This window comes from Dicentrarchus labrax, unplaced genomic scaffold (genome assembly GCF_905237075.1).
Source record: "Dicentrarchus labrax unplaced genomic scaffold, dlabrax2021, whole genome shotgun sequence".
Classification (NCBI taxonomy): domain Eukaryota; kingdom Metazoa; phylum Chordata; class Actinopteri; family Moronidae; genus Dicentrarchus; species Dicentrarchus labrax.
The window spans coordinates 33,232,369-33,250,682 of record NW_026136711.1 but is presented as its reverse complement, the minus strand read 5'-3'; the positions used below and the strand labels follow the sequence as shown (position 1 = coordinate 33,250,682).

Here is an 18,314-nt window from a genome sequence, read left to right as displayed (position 1 = left end):
ATTTCACCTCTTTTATTGTTCACTTTCTTCTTCATTCCTTTGATAGCTTTCATTTTTATAAATTTTATCCTTTATCTGCTTTTTCAATTGTTCAGTATTTTAATAGTTTAAGTGGTCTCTTCTTTTTCTTTTCTCCATTCATCACTCTCTTCTCTTTCTTTTCTTTTCTTTTCTTTTCTCCCTTTAACCCTTTCTTTCTTAATACATAGTGACACCTCTGGCCTGCACAAACTCTTCCAGCTACACGTCGTTTCCTTAGAGACACACACAAACACACACACACACACACACACACATTGACGGATGAGACACCCGGGGGCAGAACAAAACAGAAGACGACCTCCCATCCATTGTCTCTAGTGTCAGCAGTCACATGCTCTGTCTTCGATCTCCTATAGGTCAACCCACCCGTGACCCACACAGCAAGGGCTTTTGGGATTTAGAGTGCCCATGGGTCAAATCTAGCACCGGGATTTACTGTATGGGTTTGCATGCCTATAGTTGTGTGTGTGTGACTTATAGGCTCACTATTGATTACCTATCTATGAGGAAACAGAGAGGTTTTCCCTACAGGCCTGATCAATAATGCCAATCCCCCTGTCTTTACCACCTTATTAGGAAAGGATTATAGCAGCTTCACGATGGCCCGCAGGCTCGTTGTGTGTGTGAGAGAGACACCTCATCCATTCCTTTCTTATTTAACAGCAGAAAAACCCGATGAACAGCCTCCACAGTCTGAATACAGATAGGTGTGTAGGTATGCATAGTCCCCATCAGATCATACTCACATTAGTCATTTTGGAGGCAAATAAAGACCTATTTTGTCATTTACAGTTGTGTCAGAATGCATTTTGCTGGTACACTTTGTGTGTGATTGACAGGTCCTTAATTGAGAAGTAAAGTGTTGCTGATTATTAACTAGTCAGTCTGTCAATTAACAGAGTCAGGTACACACATAGACACACTTCAACTGACACAGAGGAAAAGGACTGATCTATCTGCATCAATATGCTGATGAGTCTGTAAAAGTGCGGAGGTGCTTCAGACAGCAGTCAGTGAGCCAGCAACGTGTTCCTGTATCTGATCCAGATAGTTTCACTTCAGGGTCCTTTAACTCATTCATAATGAACCTCTGTGGTTACAACATATCCCCTTCTCAGCGACATTATACCCAACTGTGAGCCTAATTAACATTTGCATTTCAGTTTAGCTCAGACTCTTGTTTTTAGCAACATCCAGCTTCATGTTCACGTCAGGGAGCTTTTTAGTTTCATCTGAGCAGCTCCGCTCCATCATAAAGCTGCTTCTACCCCACATACTGCACCTTTTGAGGAGGTTTCTTTGTCTTCTCAGAGAGTGCTGGCTGGGTTGGAAACAACTAAAGTTGTGAGCCTGTAAAGCCCACATTGTTGGTGAGATTGGGCCATACAGATACATTTGACTTAATAGGAGACAGTAAAACTAGTCAAGGGATTTTAAGGAGAATGTTTGCAGGGTGTTGAGAAATTCAAGCAACACTTGCAGTGCTGCTCATAAGCCCTTATAACACAATACAAGGCCATTATGAGTACTTTATGAATACATTTACATCTTTCACACATAAAAGTAGACATAATATACATAATTTACTCTATACACTTCACATATTTCGTGGGAAAATGAAGGGCTCTTGATGAATAACATAAGCCTTTTCTTCTGTTTGAACAGTTTTGCTGCTGTTCCCACACAAAGACATGCAGTTCACACTAAGAACAATATCTTTTGTTTTTTTTCCTGCATGTAATCCTGTGTTTTGTGATTGTAGAATCCAAGTGGAGACTGGACCTGAAATTCTCAATTCACTGGTTAATAATATACAATGGTCATGAATAAATCATATTACAGAACCTGAAAATTCTCTTCCATTGTATGAGTTCTGGTCATCACCAGTCACAGTGAAATAATACGCCTTCTAAAGACACAGAGAAGAAGATAAAAAAAAGTTGATAGAACAGTAAGATGAAGTAAAAAAAAAAACAGCCTCAGGAGACATGTGATAGACGTTTTCAGGCCACATGTGGACACACACTGTCTCACTACGCCATCAAATCACATCTCTATCGCTGGATTTCAAATACCAAATCATAATATTACAAATGTAAACCGAGCTCTTAGATGCTGAAAGAGCTGCAAGAGATCCTCGCTCGGAGCTCAGAGGACGTCTTAATCCAAAAACACGACAGCCACAAAACACCCGATAAGGAGAATGAAAGAGAGATTTAAGAGCTACACAACCAAAAACCCACACTCTTTGAGCAGAGACCCCAGGGAGCCATTTGAGCACGTCGTACTCTGTGAACATCTTGCATCTACGTCGTGTTTCAACAGAAAATCTGGGGATGTAATTGATCTATTAAAGAGCGATTTAGTCTGCGCGTCTTTCTGCTTTGTTGCACAAACTGCTTTCATGTCTTAACCTCAAAACAGCATTGTTTTGTAAAAAAGTTTGTTACAGAGCCTATTTGATCAAAAGTTATTTTTTCTTCTTCAAAGTGCTGATAATATTTCATGTCCTTTAATAGAAATAACATACACATTCTATATTTCTGCATACATAATCCTACCTGTGTTTATGGTTGCTTCATGCAAACCTTTAAGAAAAAAAGCATCCTAAGATGGGCTGCCCTGGAGGGAATTGAACCTTCACCCTCTCAGTGTTGATGCTTTGATAATCCCCTTCTCTTTTTCAGACAAAGTTGCCAACATTTGCTTCGTCATTGTGATTTCTTTCTTTTATTTGCCTCCTAAATTCCCCCTTTGCCACTAGGTATTGGCAAAGTGTCAAATTTGGCTTTGTGTTTTGTACAAATGAAGGGAGCCAGCCAACCGCAATGTAAACCAATGTAAAAGCATTATGGAAGCTATTTACGAGCTTTGTGAAGAGTGACAAAATTCCCCAGGCGCACGCACACAAACACACACATAGCCACGTTCAGACACCACCTGCTCCATTTGCTGTAATAGGGGTAAATGAATTAGATTTTGATGCTTTAAAAGCTTTTTCTTTCGACTCTTATTGAAAGTAAATTTCACTCTAATGGTGAGGTGTCTGTGTTTACAGGCCACTGATGATACAGAGAGACAGAAAGACAGGAAGGAGAGGGGACAGCGGGGAGGAAGAATGGAGGGATTATAAATGGATTTTAAAAAAGGGACAGACAGGGACGGAGGGAAAAGAAAGGAGGATGGAAGGTATAGAGGATGAAACAGGGCGGGAACACACAGCACATACTCACATTCAGACACATGAATGAGTTGTTTGCACTTTTGCCCATTGCCCCGATGATGGCACTTCAATAATTGATTTGTTACTTATCAGATTACTGCAAGGCTAAGAGAGAGAGAGTGGGAGAGAGAGCAATAGGGGCAGTGTGATAGTATGAAATAACACAAGATAACATGAGAAAATGCAGGCAAAAATTTATATTTAAAATTGAATAAATGTAATTCTAAAACCATATACATTATATATAGTACAGTACCTTAACACCCTTGATCATGTATAAGAATTTTGCAATATATGTACAAATATATATGTGGAGAGTTAGCTCTCAAAGCCTTATAAACATTATAGGGTGTATGATTTTAGAGATAGATAGATAGATAGATAGATAGATAGATAGATAGATAGATAGATAGATAGATAGATAGATAGATAGATAGATAGATAGATAGATAGATAGATGGGTAGGTATAAACAGAGATACACTGAGCGAAGGAAGGGTCAGGAGACGAGAGAGCAATTAAAAGTTTTGAGAGAGTGGGATGGAGGCAACGTGCGTATGTGGTTCTTAAGGTCGCTATCATCCCTGTGTTATCATCCTTCTTTGCTGTCGACATCACATATAAAGGCATTTTACAATGTTAGTATAGAACAAATCAGATGTCAGGAAAGTGCTGAACATAGAATGGCAGTGGAACAAAAGGGACGGCAGAAAGTGAAGTGTTCTGGATCTGAACTCCAGCTGCGTTCAGTGAACCAGGTTGTACCATTAGGCTGGTTTCTACATGTTTGTGCACATACAATGAAGGGACAAGTAAAAAATGAAACCTGTCTTTTAATACTTTTTAATGGCAGATATAAAAATACATAAAAGGCAGACCGACATATACGGATGGATGGCTTGATGGGATAGATATATAAATGAAAGATAGAGATGGTAAATGAATGAGTGTTGGCAGAAAACCAAACGAGCAGTAACAATCAGGGCGTGACGATTACAGTCTACCCTAGTTGGCGTGTGTGTGTGTGTGTGTGTGCTCATGCACCTGTATATAATGGTATATCCTCCAGCTTTGGTTATATGTGATTGCCACATATGCTTTTGTTTGTGTGTGATGATGCTGATGATGATGATAATGCAGGGCCATTACCCATTCAGGACACTGAACATATGGGTTCCAGCACTTGCATATTTGTATGTGTATGTGTGTGTGTGTGTGTGTGTGTGTGAGAGAGAGAGAGAGAGAGAGAGAGAGAGAGAGAGAGAGAGAGAGAGAGAGACCTAAGGGGGAATTCGGTGTACTAAATGTGTGAAATGGGCCGCGGACCAATGTGATGTTTCTGACTCCAGTGATTCCCTTTGCCATGACTTTCATGATGATGATGATGGCGATGATGAAGATGAGTCATTTTACCCAACAACAGTGCATTTTGTCATCCAGCTCGAGTCACGTCTGCACCACAGCTGATGCTCCTGGTTGGTTTCTTTCCACCTCCCTTCCCTCCTTTCCTGTCTCCCTCTCATTCCCTACTTCCTTTCCACCCTTGCTGTCACCCGTCCTTCCTCCCTTCCTTACTCTTTCCTGCCTTCCATTATTCTCTGCTTGTCTTACTCCTCTTTCTCAAACAACATTCAATTTAAAATTACTTATGGGCAGTAAAAATGTAATAGAGTGAAACAATATTTATAATATCAGCAACTATCTTGAAAAATAAGAACATATTAGTAGATGTCTCATTCTGCCTCAACCTCTCTCCCCCACCTTCCCCCCTTCCTTCGTCTCTTTGATAAACTGGTTAGAGAAAGTAAGACAGAGAGAAATACACTATCTTTCTGGAACACACAAAGCAAACTGCTGCTACTAATGGAATAGAAATGACAGCTAGCACATCCCCAAACGATCTTAAGTAGGATGATGTGTGTGTGTGTGTGTGATACCTCCTCGTCTTTAACCAGCGACCCACGCTTTTCATAACCAGCATTCTGCTCCTGTAAAGGGACTCAGTAACTCCCCTGCCCTCCCACGCGCACACACAAAATAGAAACACAGACAGCAACGCATTAACACAGAAAGACACCTACTCTCACGCATCAGGAGTGCAGCTTTGGTTCACACTGAAGGTTTGTTTTCCTTTATTGTGCGCAGGAACTATATATCCTAAACCATCATAAATCGTTCTGATTCTTTACAATCACTTTTTATACGTCATACTTTACTTTATGTAGTATCAAGTAAAATGTGCATTCAAATATGACCCACTAGTTCTGGTGTTCCAGTGCTACATTAAGCAACCCAACTTCAATAAATCTTTATTTTTGTTTTTAAGACATTCTTATATATACTGAAACCCAAAAGAAGGCCTTCAGCTTCTTTCTGCTCTTCAATCTATATGTTCAATCTACATTGTGAGCCAGTAGCTCAGCCTTGCTGTATTCTAAAATATGCTGTTTTCCTTGAAAAGACAGACTAGAAAGAAGACATTCTTTCGGACCAAATGGAGATAAAGCTTTTGGAGTTACAGCTGAAAGCGGATGGAATGAACAGTGAAAGGCTGATGGAGAATGACTTCTTACATAAAATGTTTATCTCCTTCATATAGAGCAAAGACTTGGTCATATTTGACCAAAGCAATTATGTTTTTCCCTGTATCAATTAAATGGGCTTTTGGGAAATGCGGTTCTACTTTTGAGTTACTTCAGCAGTGACAAAACCACAGGTGCAACAAAGAGACACCTCATTTATTCATTGTCATCTCACCAAAGTACCACAATTATTTTGAAATTAGGACTTTAACCTACATATCAACCTAAACTGTGCTGAATAAAAGACTTAATGAAATTGTCAGTATACTTACAAGACATGTTTGAGGCTGACCTTGAGTACGGTGTGTATTTTGTGTGTGTGTGTAGTGTGTGTTAACCGACCAGCCTGTATTACTATGATCTATGTGACCCCCCCCTTTGTATTGATTTGAGAAAACCCCACTGGTAACCAGATTTTCATATTTCCTTCTCTCTCTCTCTCTCTCTCTCTCTCTCTCTTCTCTCACTCTCTCTTAATTTTCAATTTCAATTTAATTGGCTTTATTGGCACATTTATTTATTGACTTTTTAAATCAAACTTGTTGCCAAAGCACGTATAAATACTACTTATACAATGACACAATACTCTCTCTCTCTCTCTCTCTCTCTCTCTCTCTCTCTCTCTCTCTCTCCCCCCCTCTCCTCTCTCTATCTCTCTCTCAAATTCAAATTCAAATTCAAAATTGGCTTTATTGGCATGAAAGTTTTTTAAAAAAAACAATATTGCCAAAGCAAAGTATTCAAATACAATACAATAAATCAAAGATATATATATTATGAACATTAAATTAGTTATATGTGTGTGTGTGTGTGTGTGTGTGTGTGTGTGTGTGTGTGCGTGTGTGTGTGCGTGTGCGTGTGCCTCAGTCACTCACTGTCCCTCAGGTTGTGTCATGTTAATTTATACTGGGCAGCAAGGTGTGCCCGCTCTCCTTCTCCGAGGAGTATTTTTAATTTGGAGAGGTTGTTAAAATGTTGTTAAAATGTATTTGAACAAGTTCAGCTCTTTGATACCAGATTTCCAAGAGCTGAACTTGTTCAAATACATTTTTCTAGTATTATTTAATTTTGTACATTGTAGGAGAAAGTGCATCTCTGTCTCAACCTCACCTGTCCAACAGTGACCACATTTTCTGTTTTCTTTTGGTTGCCATGATTTTCTGTCTCTTCCTGTTTGGATTGGCAGTTTGTGGTCACTGAGCCTGTACTTGGTTAGGATCTGTCTCTGCTTTCTATCTCTGACAGTAGAGAGATATTCTGCTAATTCATAATCTCTTTTAAGGGCAAGATAACATTTCAATCTACTTTGGCTTTTAGTTGTTTCTTCCCAGTGGTCCAGATAGCTTTCTTTACATTGTGCTATAATTTGCTCTCTCTCTCTCTCTCTCTCTCTCTCTCTCTCTCGCACACTGTCACACACACACACACACACACACACACACACACACACACACACAATAGCTCAGTAAGAGTGCGAACAGGGTGTATTTTGCTGAACATTTATACCACACACTCTTAAGGCCTTGACAGCTCCAACAGCTTTTTTTTCCTGCAATCTTAATCATTTGTCCTTTCCCACAGAATATATCACAAGCTTTGAATTATATATATGCACTTTATGCATTTTGAAATACTTCAGTTTAAAAAGGTCTTTAAAGGTCACATGTGCCTCAACCTTCAGAGATAATACAAATTTGAGCTTAAACTTTGGATGTAAACTGTTATAGTTTCTGTATAAGACTTTTCCCAAAAAAGACAAACAGGCACAGAAGAAAACAATTTTTAGTGTAAATAAGGCATAAATACACAGTCCTGTTTCACTGGGATGAAAATTAGTATGCACATGTATCACGTCCAGACGTAAAAAAAAACCAAAAGCCTTTTGGAGCCATTCCACAAACTCAACAGGAGTTTTTTTTTTTGCCATTTTCAGAATGAATCACCTGATTTAAGTGAAACTTTCACGGTGTGGTCTACATATGATATGCTGGCACATAATGTAACATGCCCCGACATGCACGTACTGCGAGGGGCCCGTTCATTGCTGCTTGCAGCTTTAATTACACTCATTGAATCTTTTTAGATACATTTCATTAATTTACTTAAGTTAGGTCAGTTTTATAACGTAACTTACTTATCTTTTTTCCTAAACCTAACCAAGTAGTTTTTTGTAACCAAACTGTCTAGCTTGGCCATGAGTTGTATTGTTTGACAAAAAATCTTAACTCAGTTTATACTGAAATACTTGTGTTGTTACAGTCAAAGTCAGAAGACAAACATCAGCCACATTTATCACATTTGTCTACACTTACTGTGTTAATGTATTGTGTTATTGTGTGTGTGTGTGTGTGTGTGTGTGTGTGTGTGTGTGTGCATATAATCTTACAGCTCTCAGGTCAAATTACGAAAGATTGATGTTTTTGTATGAAAATACTATTTTAACACTTCACTTTACTAGTGACAAGTATGTAAGTGTGAACCTTCCCGGTGAAATCACACTGTTACACTGTGAGAGATTTCAAACCTTTATTCGTGCAGTGCACACTGACTGAAAACTGTTCTCAACAGATCAACACTACAGTGCAGATCCACCACAGCAGCTGGGGGTTGAATACTTTGCTCAAAGGCACTTCAGTGGCTGAAAGACACAGCTGAGGCTTCTGCTGCCTTTTGATATAGAAAAGGAAAATTTTAAATTCTCAATTGTATTTGTGAAAACAGCTGGTCTTGTGTGGCAGTATGTGCTGGAACGTAGTTGACCCAGTTATTCTGATGGGTTTGTGTGTGTGTCTGTGTAAGTGTGTGTGAGAGAGAGAGTGAGAGTGTGTTGACAGGGAAGACAGATTCATCAGTTTTTCTCACGTTAACAGATTGCACCTCTCTGACCTCACAGCTGGGAAACAACGTGTGAAATGAGCGTTGTGTGTGTTTGTTATTGTGTGTCTGTGTGCGTCTATGCTTGTTGTTTAATGTGAGACTGTGTGTGACTGAAGGAAAGTCTGTGTGTCGATGTGTGAGTGATATTTCATCATATGGAAACGGCGCTTTGTGATAGTCGTCTTTCTCTGTGTGTGTGTGTGTGTGTGTGTGTGTGTGTGTGTGTGTGTGTGTGTGTGATTGCATCAAGTGCAACTGCAACATTTATTTGTCATTAGTGTATATGGATTGCAATGTATGTGCATGCATGTTATTTTTTTGTGTTTGTAACACCTCTGCTTCCCCCACAGAGACAGTTGTCATGGTGAGAATAGTCTCTGGGTAACAAACATCACACTTATCGTCTGGGTGTTGTGTGGACTTAAGTCAACTTTATTTAAAAAGAGAATTTTAAAAGAAACAAATCCCTTTACAAAATGCTTTACAGAGCAGCAAGGACAGAAATATAAAGCTTTATGAATTTATAGAAGTGGGGAGGCAGTGGTGTGTGCGCGGGGGTGTGCATGTGTGTGCACGTAGGTATGAATAAGAAATGTAATCAGGCCAGTTCACTGTGGAAAGACCTGGTTAGAGACCCAGGCAAGATTACTTTAACCCACACACCTGTATACAGACACACACACACACACACAAAACACACACATAAAGCATCATTTTCCTTCAGTAATAAGACACACTTCCTCTGTCCGACAGCCCCACAGTAATATAACTTCAACAATATCAATACACACAGACACACATATAAAGGTATATACACGTGCACACAAACACACCCTCTCATGCACACACACACTCACATTGCTGCTGTGGATTAGTTCCATATGGCAAAGGTAGAAGTGATAGATGAAATTTTAGCCACCTATATGTGTATACTCATACAGTATATACTGTGTGTGTTTGTGTGTGTGTGTTTGTGTGTTATGCCCCTGTCTGGGGGGGGTCGGAGGGGTAGGAGTGCACCAGAAAAGTCAAAAAGGTTGTTCCCAAGTCAGAACAATTAATTGTAATTAAAGTGAAGTTATTACTAAAAAATGTGAAATTATTGAGTGCAAGGCTGTGCTAAAAGACCTTCAGAAGAAGTCCTGGAGTATGCTGGAGACTGTAATTATATTACAGAATCCAGTTTTGGACTCAGCAATCGTCCAGTCTTTGCAGGCACACATCAAAGACTAGTCTGCTCAGCTTGCAAAGAAAGCTGCCTCCCGCAGTTGGTGGAAGGATGCGCTCCAGGTCATGGCTTTTGCTGCAAGTTTACTGGCTGCCTTCTTTTTTAATGGCACTTGGTCCATAAAGCAGCAGACCAGAAGCTGCAGGTGGAGGTCTGCAGAGTTGCACCAATCAACTGTCAGGAGATTATCTTGTGTGGACTTTTTCCCTGTGCCAGCATGGGTTTACTCCGGGTACTCCGGTTTCCCCCACACTTTCCATTTTGACAATAAAAGTGCTGAATTGTATTTTATGATGTCTGAGGAACTTAAATTAAAGTTATAAGACAGACAATGTGGATTAGCTGACCTCTAAGCACTCGAGCAGGTCATAACTGTTAACAGAGGTTATATACATCCTTACCAGGGTTCAAAAGTAACACAGGAGGGAGGGAGGGTAGATTACACAGTATATAGTACAAAAGGCTTCAGAGGCAGGGGACAGAATCGAGGTCCTGCTGTCAGACTACTGCCACTGGACTGATGGAAAACTGGGCATTTTAACAGGCAGGATATGTGTGTGTGTGTGTGGTGTGTGTGTGTGTGTGTGTGTGTGTGTGTGTGTGTGCAAGATTGTGGTATGACATATTTAGGTCTGAAATGATGCCTGTGACTGTCCAGTTTCTTAACACATCCGAACAAAATCACACACAAAACACACCCTTACGTACTGACATGAGTTATCTTTGTGTGTCTGTGTGAAATTGTTACTGTGGGCATGAGACCTGTTCTCACAAAATGCTAGTCAGACTTTTTTGGTTAAGGTTTGTTTCAGGGTTAGGTTAAGGTTACGGTACGGCTCCAGGAGATAACTCTGAGTCAATGCACAGCAGTCCAACTCTGTCTGTGTGTTTGTGGCTCCAAGTTTGCTTCTTCTGTACACTCCTTCTTCAAAAGTCACTGCACTGCCCTTTAAAATCAAAATGCCATCACATACAGTTCCTGGTAATACGCATCAGCAGGTGAATGAACAAATGTTACAAATTCATGTTATTTCACTTGACTTCTTACTCATTTTCCTTTTATAATTAAATAGAATCCGAGTCTTTCTTGAACAATAGATGAAGCAGAGTATTTAGGAAGGGTTTTGTTCCTAAATTATAAATCATAGAAAATATTAATAACAAAGGTATAAAAAGATGAGTATGGTTTTATTTTCGGAATCAGCACACAAGATTTGATATTGATTGCCAGTTGAGTGTAACATAAAGGAGTGGGTAGTTCCATCAGCTTACTATACATCCATAGTCCCAACACAATTATAAACAGACAAAAGAGATAAAAAGCGTATACAGGACATTCTGCATTAATTCAGTGCATTTTCGCACTAATGCAATAGAGCAAATTTGCTCACACAGACACTGTTAGAGTCACACCTGCTTGATTCAGTATCTCTCCTCTCCCCACTCTCTTGCCAAATAGTCTCCCAGTCACTTCTAACTCTCAGTCCGGCTGATGGCAGTCCGCCAAATGGAGCCGGCCGACCCATAAAAGCTCCATCCTGTGCCATAAAGCAGAGACTAAAACACACTTAAACCGCGAGTCGACAGAGAAAATGTGTTTTACGTTGTGGTTCAGAACCCTCAGGGCGTGGATACATTAAGACGTTGATATACGGCTCCGGTGAATTAAAGAGCTTGAGGTGTTTTTGCTCTTTTGCTGCATCAAGCGTCAGCCGAATGGCGAACAAACCTGGCCGACCATTTCTGCAGCACATGAGTTCTTTAGAAATTAGTCCAAAAAAACTATTTGCAGTAGATTTCTGCCACAGTGGAGAGCTGAGTTAATAAATCAGGAAGCAAGCTCTGCAAATATGTGTGTAAATATGTATTGATGTTGAAAAATGCACAAAACCACTTTCTTTACCCACATGAGAACGACATGATCCATTCAACCGGAGAAAGTACAAACCATGGCATACTTTTTGATCTGATATTCTTCTATCACACAACAGAAACAAATCTGACCAGTTCTGTAAACAACAGATTAAACATATTAATGTGTGAAAGAGTGACATTTTTACATTATGTTAATGAGATATTAACAAAACAAGCATAAATGTGCGACAACGTACGCACATGCATTCACACACAAAACATCACAAACACTTGTTTTGTCCTGATATAAAACTACACATTGAATACACATGCTGTCATTTATTTTGCTACATTAGCCCCCCTCCCAATTATTTTTATACTGTCACTTTGATAATAGTGAAGTTGGTGTAAAATTGTTTAAAAGTTTCAGTGTCAAAATCCTTTTTATTCAAAAATAGAATATTGTAAGCTACTTTACAAAGTATTGAATAAATGATTACAAATATTTATAGCTACTTCTGTGAGCCCCGCCTTGTGTATAATGACGTCATAGCCTATTATACTGTATATATATATATGGTTTCTGCGTCTGTGTAGTCCCAAGTGATATAAAAAAAATTGCCTTCAACATGTGCTCGTGTCTGCAAGGCTTCATGCATTTGCATGCAGCACAGAATCTTTGATTATGCAGACTGTGCATGTGTATGCTGACGATAAAAAGAACTCGATGAGCACCAGGGTCTATTCATCAGGCCCCTAAAGCTAAACTACTACTACTGATACAATATGAGTATGGCTTTAGTGTCTTTTTGAACCTAACTGGGAATGCAGAAACCACAATCACTAGAGACTGGCGTACAACAGGGTGGATTCATGCTGAATTCACTTCATCTTACAGACTGTTTTTAATTTTGTATGAATCTTTCTTGAAAACACTACCCGTTAGCGAAGTTCACCTGTACTGTTAGGATCATGTTTTAACTGTTTCTGGCTCTTTGCTTCCTGTTTCTGTGGCTGTAGGTTCGTTCATGGTGGTGAACGCGTCGGGCCGGGCGTCAGGACAGAAGGCTCACCTTTACATGCCCACCCTGAAGGAGAATGACACACACTGCATTGACTTCCTGTACTCCCTGTCCAGCCGGGACGGAGCCAGCCCCGGCACGCTCAACGTCTATATCAAGGTGTGTGTTTGTGAGGCTGTGTGTGTGTGAGTGACTGACAGGGAGGGAGGGATTGACAGATGAAGGGGCTGATAGACTGAACAGGTAAACAGACAAACAGACCTCTGTTCTCTGCCAAGGAGGGATGAAGTTAGCCCTGGGGCATTGTATGTTTATGTAGGGGTGTGTGTTTGTTTGTGTGTGCGTGTGTGTGTGTGTGTGTGTGTGTGAGAGAGAGAGAGAGATGGAAAGAGAATGACTGATAGGCGGGTAAAAGGACAGACCTCGTTTATTCTCTTTTAGTACTAATAAAGTTAGCTCTAGTATACTGCAAGTATGGTTATCAGAGTGGTTGTGTTTTTGTAATGAAAATTTTAAGTAAGAAGATATAAAACATATTATGTTTTATATATATTGTTTTTGGACACAAATGCATGTTAAGAATAATAAATCATCAAATGATTAAAACATTAGGCAAGAAAAGAGTACACTGATGGATTCAGTTATTGTTGAGCAGACACAGAACTAGACCTCCAAAGGTGAATGTTTTATATAATGGACTGAAAACACTGATGGACAGATTGGTAGAATACAGAGCTGCAGGTCAGAGGGGAGCTGTTGGTGGAGGGTGGAGTGCTGAAAGAACAGACTAGTGAGCAGAAAGTTAGGGAATGTAAAGATTGATTAGCCTTCAGCAGTAGTGAAAGTTCCCTCATCATCTTGTTTATAAAAGTCACTACTATTGATACAGTTAATAAATATGAAAAATCACACATTTACTTTAGTTTTTCCATAAAAGTCGAACAGTTTTACTCCAGATCCCCTCTTACTCATTCTATCCTCTAAATCTCTGCTTATTGTTTTCTGTCTTCTCTGTCTGTCTGCAGGTGAACGGGGGCGCACAGGGTAACCCGGTATGGAACGCCTCTGATACTGTTACTGAAGGCTGGGTGAAGGCTGAGCTGGCCATTTCTACATTCTGGCCTAACTCCTATCAGGTAACACACAGACACACATCTTTACATCTTTCGCTGGCATGAACATCCATTAACATTACTGCAAAAACTGACAGCAAGACTATGACACGTGAGGAAAACAATAATACTGAAGCCTATATTAAAACGACACAGAAATAATTGAGCAAACATTTTTTTTCTAATAGTTCTGCCTGCTCCTCTTTGATCATTGTCTCATAATCTAGCAAAATAGATTTAACTCCTCTTTTAATGTGATTCAAATCTATAATTACGCTCCCTAATGCCATGTGTCAGGCAGATAAGTCAATATTTGATATTTCATATGTCCTGCCTGAGGCTGTTTGACTTTTTGATTTACTTTAATTTACTGACATGAACATTCAGCTCGAGATTAGTCAGGTGCAAAAGGTGCCCATATTCATTTTGACAACTGATGTATGAAAGGTACATTAAAAAGGAGAAAATACTCACTTTTGTATTAATTTGAGTTAACCGACCCTTTAAAGCATGGGAGGAGAGAGTCTGTGGTGTACTTGATGATGGTGACAGATGGTGGATCTAACTACAGTAAGTAACTCATGGTACAATAAAATGTGTTTTCATTCTTTCATCCAGACTCTAGCCAACTGCAAATACTGCCAGATTTGAACTTCATTTGAAGATTCAACTTGAAACATTCTATAACAAACTTAGCTTAAGTATATATATCTTACTATAGCTCCACAGTTAGCAGTAAGTAATTTAATCAGCAGTAAATACTTAATAATACATCTTTAAAGGAATACGGCAAGTTTAAGGAACTGACTATATTGCTACATGCTAAAACTTTAACATGCGTGATAAGAGATATAGAGCCTGAAGTACTTCAAAAAACAAATGCTAGTCGCTCAGTTGAGCCTAACCTAACGTGTGACCGTTGTTTGGAGTTATGGACGGAGTTTCATCTTTTAAGGTAGGTAGTTAGATGACCAACAGGTCTCTATCCCTTGGTTTATTTCTTTAATATTGTAACACAAAAGTACTGCTGTCCATCTGTTTGTGTGTGTGTGTGTGTGTGTGTGTGTGTGTGTGTGTGTGTATCGATCTGTTTTAAGGTGCAGGGACCTACCCTGCTGTGTTGTTTTACTGAGGTAGCACAAAAGCAGCTGTTTTTTATCTAATGACTCATGGCTCAGTATATGAAGGCACCATGTGTGACACTGAGGTAGGCGCAGAGCATTAAATGTGTGTGAGTGTTTCCCTCTCTAATGAGGAGTCACCTCCTATGGAGAAATGACACTTTCTTCTCCAAAAAGGACAAAAACATTGTCATATTAAAATACAGACCACTGTGAGGGCCAAAACAAACTATAGGGTAAACTGTCATTCTCCTTTGAACAGGCTAAAGTTTTAGCATCTATTGTTTTTAATAGAAATGTATGTTGTTGTAGATTTGTCCTGGATTTGCACTATGACTGAAAAAAGAACAGATTTTTAGTTTTTCCACATAGACTTACATTAAACACAGTATTTCTTCTATGAATACAGTGAGATAGTAAGTCAGGGATTACCTTCTGCATGTTTGTCTTTATTAAAGCACAAAAAGACCGAAGCATAGCATGTGTGTCCAATGCTGGACTTGAGCCCGAGACCATGAGCTTACATGTACCTGAATCTGAGACCACTATGCCTGCAAGGTCACACATCTCATTTGTATTTTGGGGAGACACCTGAGAATGCATTGTTATCAACAAGTGTTAAAAATGATTGCTAGAAAATAGCAGTAACAGAGTCAGGATGGGACATGGCTCCGGTTTTTAAAGTAGATAAGAAAGCAGGCTTAAAGAAAAGATCACAGATATGAAGGATCTGTATATTATTGCCAGATTTTACACTAAATACAGATTTTTAAACTATATTTTATTCACTGTGAGGTCAAATCTGCATGAAGATCTTTTGATAAAAATGATATATACAGATCATTTTTTTAAAAAATCAATGTGTCACAGCACTAACAACAAAACTATTCCAGTGCCATTCACTTCTAGAAAGTTGACATGCGTGCCAGAGAGGGGGATTTATGTTTTGAAGGAAAGGAAGAGAGTACAGTCTTCCCAGAAGTCTTTAGTATTCAGACTGAGTCCCAGCTCATACTGTTGAGGATCCTGACAAGTACAGCACAGAGGTATAGTTGAGTGTGTGTCCTCAGTGTGTGTTTGTGTATGAGTATTTATGTGTGGGTCAGAAGTGCATGGCCCTGTGACAGCCCTGCTGACTGCCTGTCACCCTGAGAGCGTGTGTAGGAGAGAAAATGTAAAAATAGAAAAAAAAAATAAAGGAGTGATGCAATGGGAGAGGAATGGAAATAGACACACAAGAGCAAGTAAAATAAGAAGGGGATAAAAGAGCAGATAGAGAGAAAAGAAAGAGCGGGGGAGAGATCAAAAATGGAGCAGAGAGGAGGAGGCCTGACATAAAGGAAAGAGAGAAGAAAAGGGAGAAGGATGGGGCAAGGAGGAGAGGAAAGACGAGAGGAAGAAGGAGGCGGAACGGCATATGGGGTTGGCATAAGGATAGAGACAGAAGGATGAAGGGATGACATGAAGAGAGGAAGAGTTGCTGACTTTCAGTGAAACATTCCCCTGGGGTTTCCATATGAGCTTCGCAGGGGCCGCAAGATGTTGCAGTTTGTGCAAGAAATGTTTCTTTTTTTTTTTTTTTCTTTCAGTGCTTTTAGAGGAAAATGTGGCTCAACCTGATTCTTTCTTTCTTTCTTCCTTCCTTTCTTTCTTTCCCCTCCTCAGGTAATATTCGAGGCGGTTTCAGTTCAAGGCCATCCAGGTTTCATCGCCATCGACGACATACGAGTCCTGGCTCACCCCTGCCGTAAGTGACTGTGTGTGTGTGTGTGTGTGTGTGTGTGTGTGTGTGTGTGTGTGTGTGTGTGTGTGCGTTTCATAATGGTTGACCCTGCACAACTGTAGCCCCACTGAGCATCATCTGTTTTATAGCTATCTCACACTTACACACACACACACACACACAGGCCGTGTAAAGGACAGATTGTGAGGCTTGCAGACAGATTGCAGAGAGCCAGGAAGAAGGTCTAAACCCAGGGTCTTCATCACTCAAACCTGACAGAAACACTTTGCTTCACAAAACTCTGGATTGCTTATACCGCAACACTGTGTGGCCTCCTTACCTCGCTCTGGCTACTCAGTATTACCCTCTCGCATTCTCACTGTCTAGTCTAATTGGCATCATGTGTTGGGCTTTTACATCCAACCATCACTTGATAATTTATTCTGTTCGGTTCAAACTACAGGGGGGAATTGTACTAAAATGTACTACATAACAGACTGTAGTACATCATTTAAGAATGCTTAGTAAATAAAAAATAAAATAAAAAAGAACAGCTGTGATCAGAAGCTGTTTTTGTTTTCATGTTGAAGAATTTAAAGAAAGCTAACGATTAGATTTCCATGCTTCCCTTAGACTTTGTTTTAGATCATTTTTTTCCTTTAACTCTTCCAGTTATTCATATACCTTTTTGTCTTTTTTCCATATACCCACATGTCCCACTCTACTCTTCGTCTGTCTTTGTTTCAGGGTTCTTTTTTCTGCTACTGTTTTTTTCTTCTTTCTCTGAATGTCTGGCACAGAACACGTAGCTCATCTGTGCCAATCACTAATCAGATTAGTCAAAGTGGTGGAAAGCAAGAGGGAAGCGAGTGGAGGTATTTACAATGGAAGAAAGAAAATCTGAGATAATGTAAAGAGAGGGAGGAGAAAGAAGAATGCACAAATAAAGAAAGGTTACAAAAAAAACCCAACCTTCATATCCAAGTTATTGTCATTTGCAACAACCTGACCATTAGCGTCAGGGCGCATTATCATTGTTAAATGATCGATGCATACTCCGTTAGACTTATCTCTGTCTGCAGACAGTCGAAATGAAATTAACCAGTCGCTGGATGGTTTCAATGCCAGGCCAATGTCACCCAATGTCTCGTAGTCTGTCTCATTGTCTGCCTGCTCTGCCTCTTACATCCCACGAATTTCTCTGCCTCAGTCCAGACAACAATTTTAAGCCCTGTTTGAGCTGGATTACTATTGTTGTGGGTTTTCCTGCAAGCACTGTTTCTTATTACCAGTGGCATCTGCTATTATAATCCAGTGTGAATCTACCATGTCTTTTATAACTAGATGGAATCTTTCAGTAGCCCGACAATCTCTTTGATATGTGATTATGGAACTTTGAATGCGTCTCAAGCACCCGAAAAAGAAAATATATTTGCTATAAATCGGAAACAGAGACACAATAAAAAAAAGTTCAAGTCTATATGGTCTGGGGAACTGGTGATCTGCAATTAAAAGAAACTCATGTCAGAAG

The 18,314-nt window shown here is 39.7% G+C and overlaps 1 protein-coding gene across 6 annotated transcripts in view; it reads left to right on the top strand.

The window, feature by feature from the left end:
* Positions 1 to 18,314, top strand: part of ptprt (protein tyrosine phosphatase receptor type T) — a 318,570-nt gene that overhangs the window by 68,960 nt on the left and 231,296 nt on the right. For all 6 annotated transcript variants that reach the window (XM_051415102.1, XM_051415097.1, XM_051415096.1 and 3 more), the window contains exons 3-5: positions 12,826 to 12,986; positions 13,853 to 13,963; positions 16,726 to 16,807. In XM_051415102.1, coding sequence (XP_051271062.1) covers positions 12,826 to 12,986; positions 13,853 to 13,963; positions 16,726 to 16,807 — 354 coding nt within the window. The remainder of the gene's footprint in view (positions 1 to 12,825; positions 12,987 to 13,852; positions 13,964 to 16,725; positions 16,808 to 18,314) is intronic.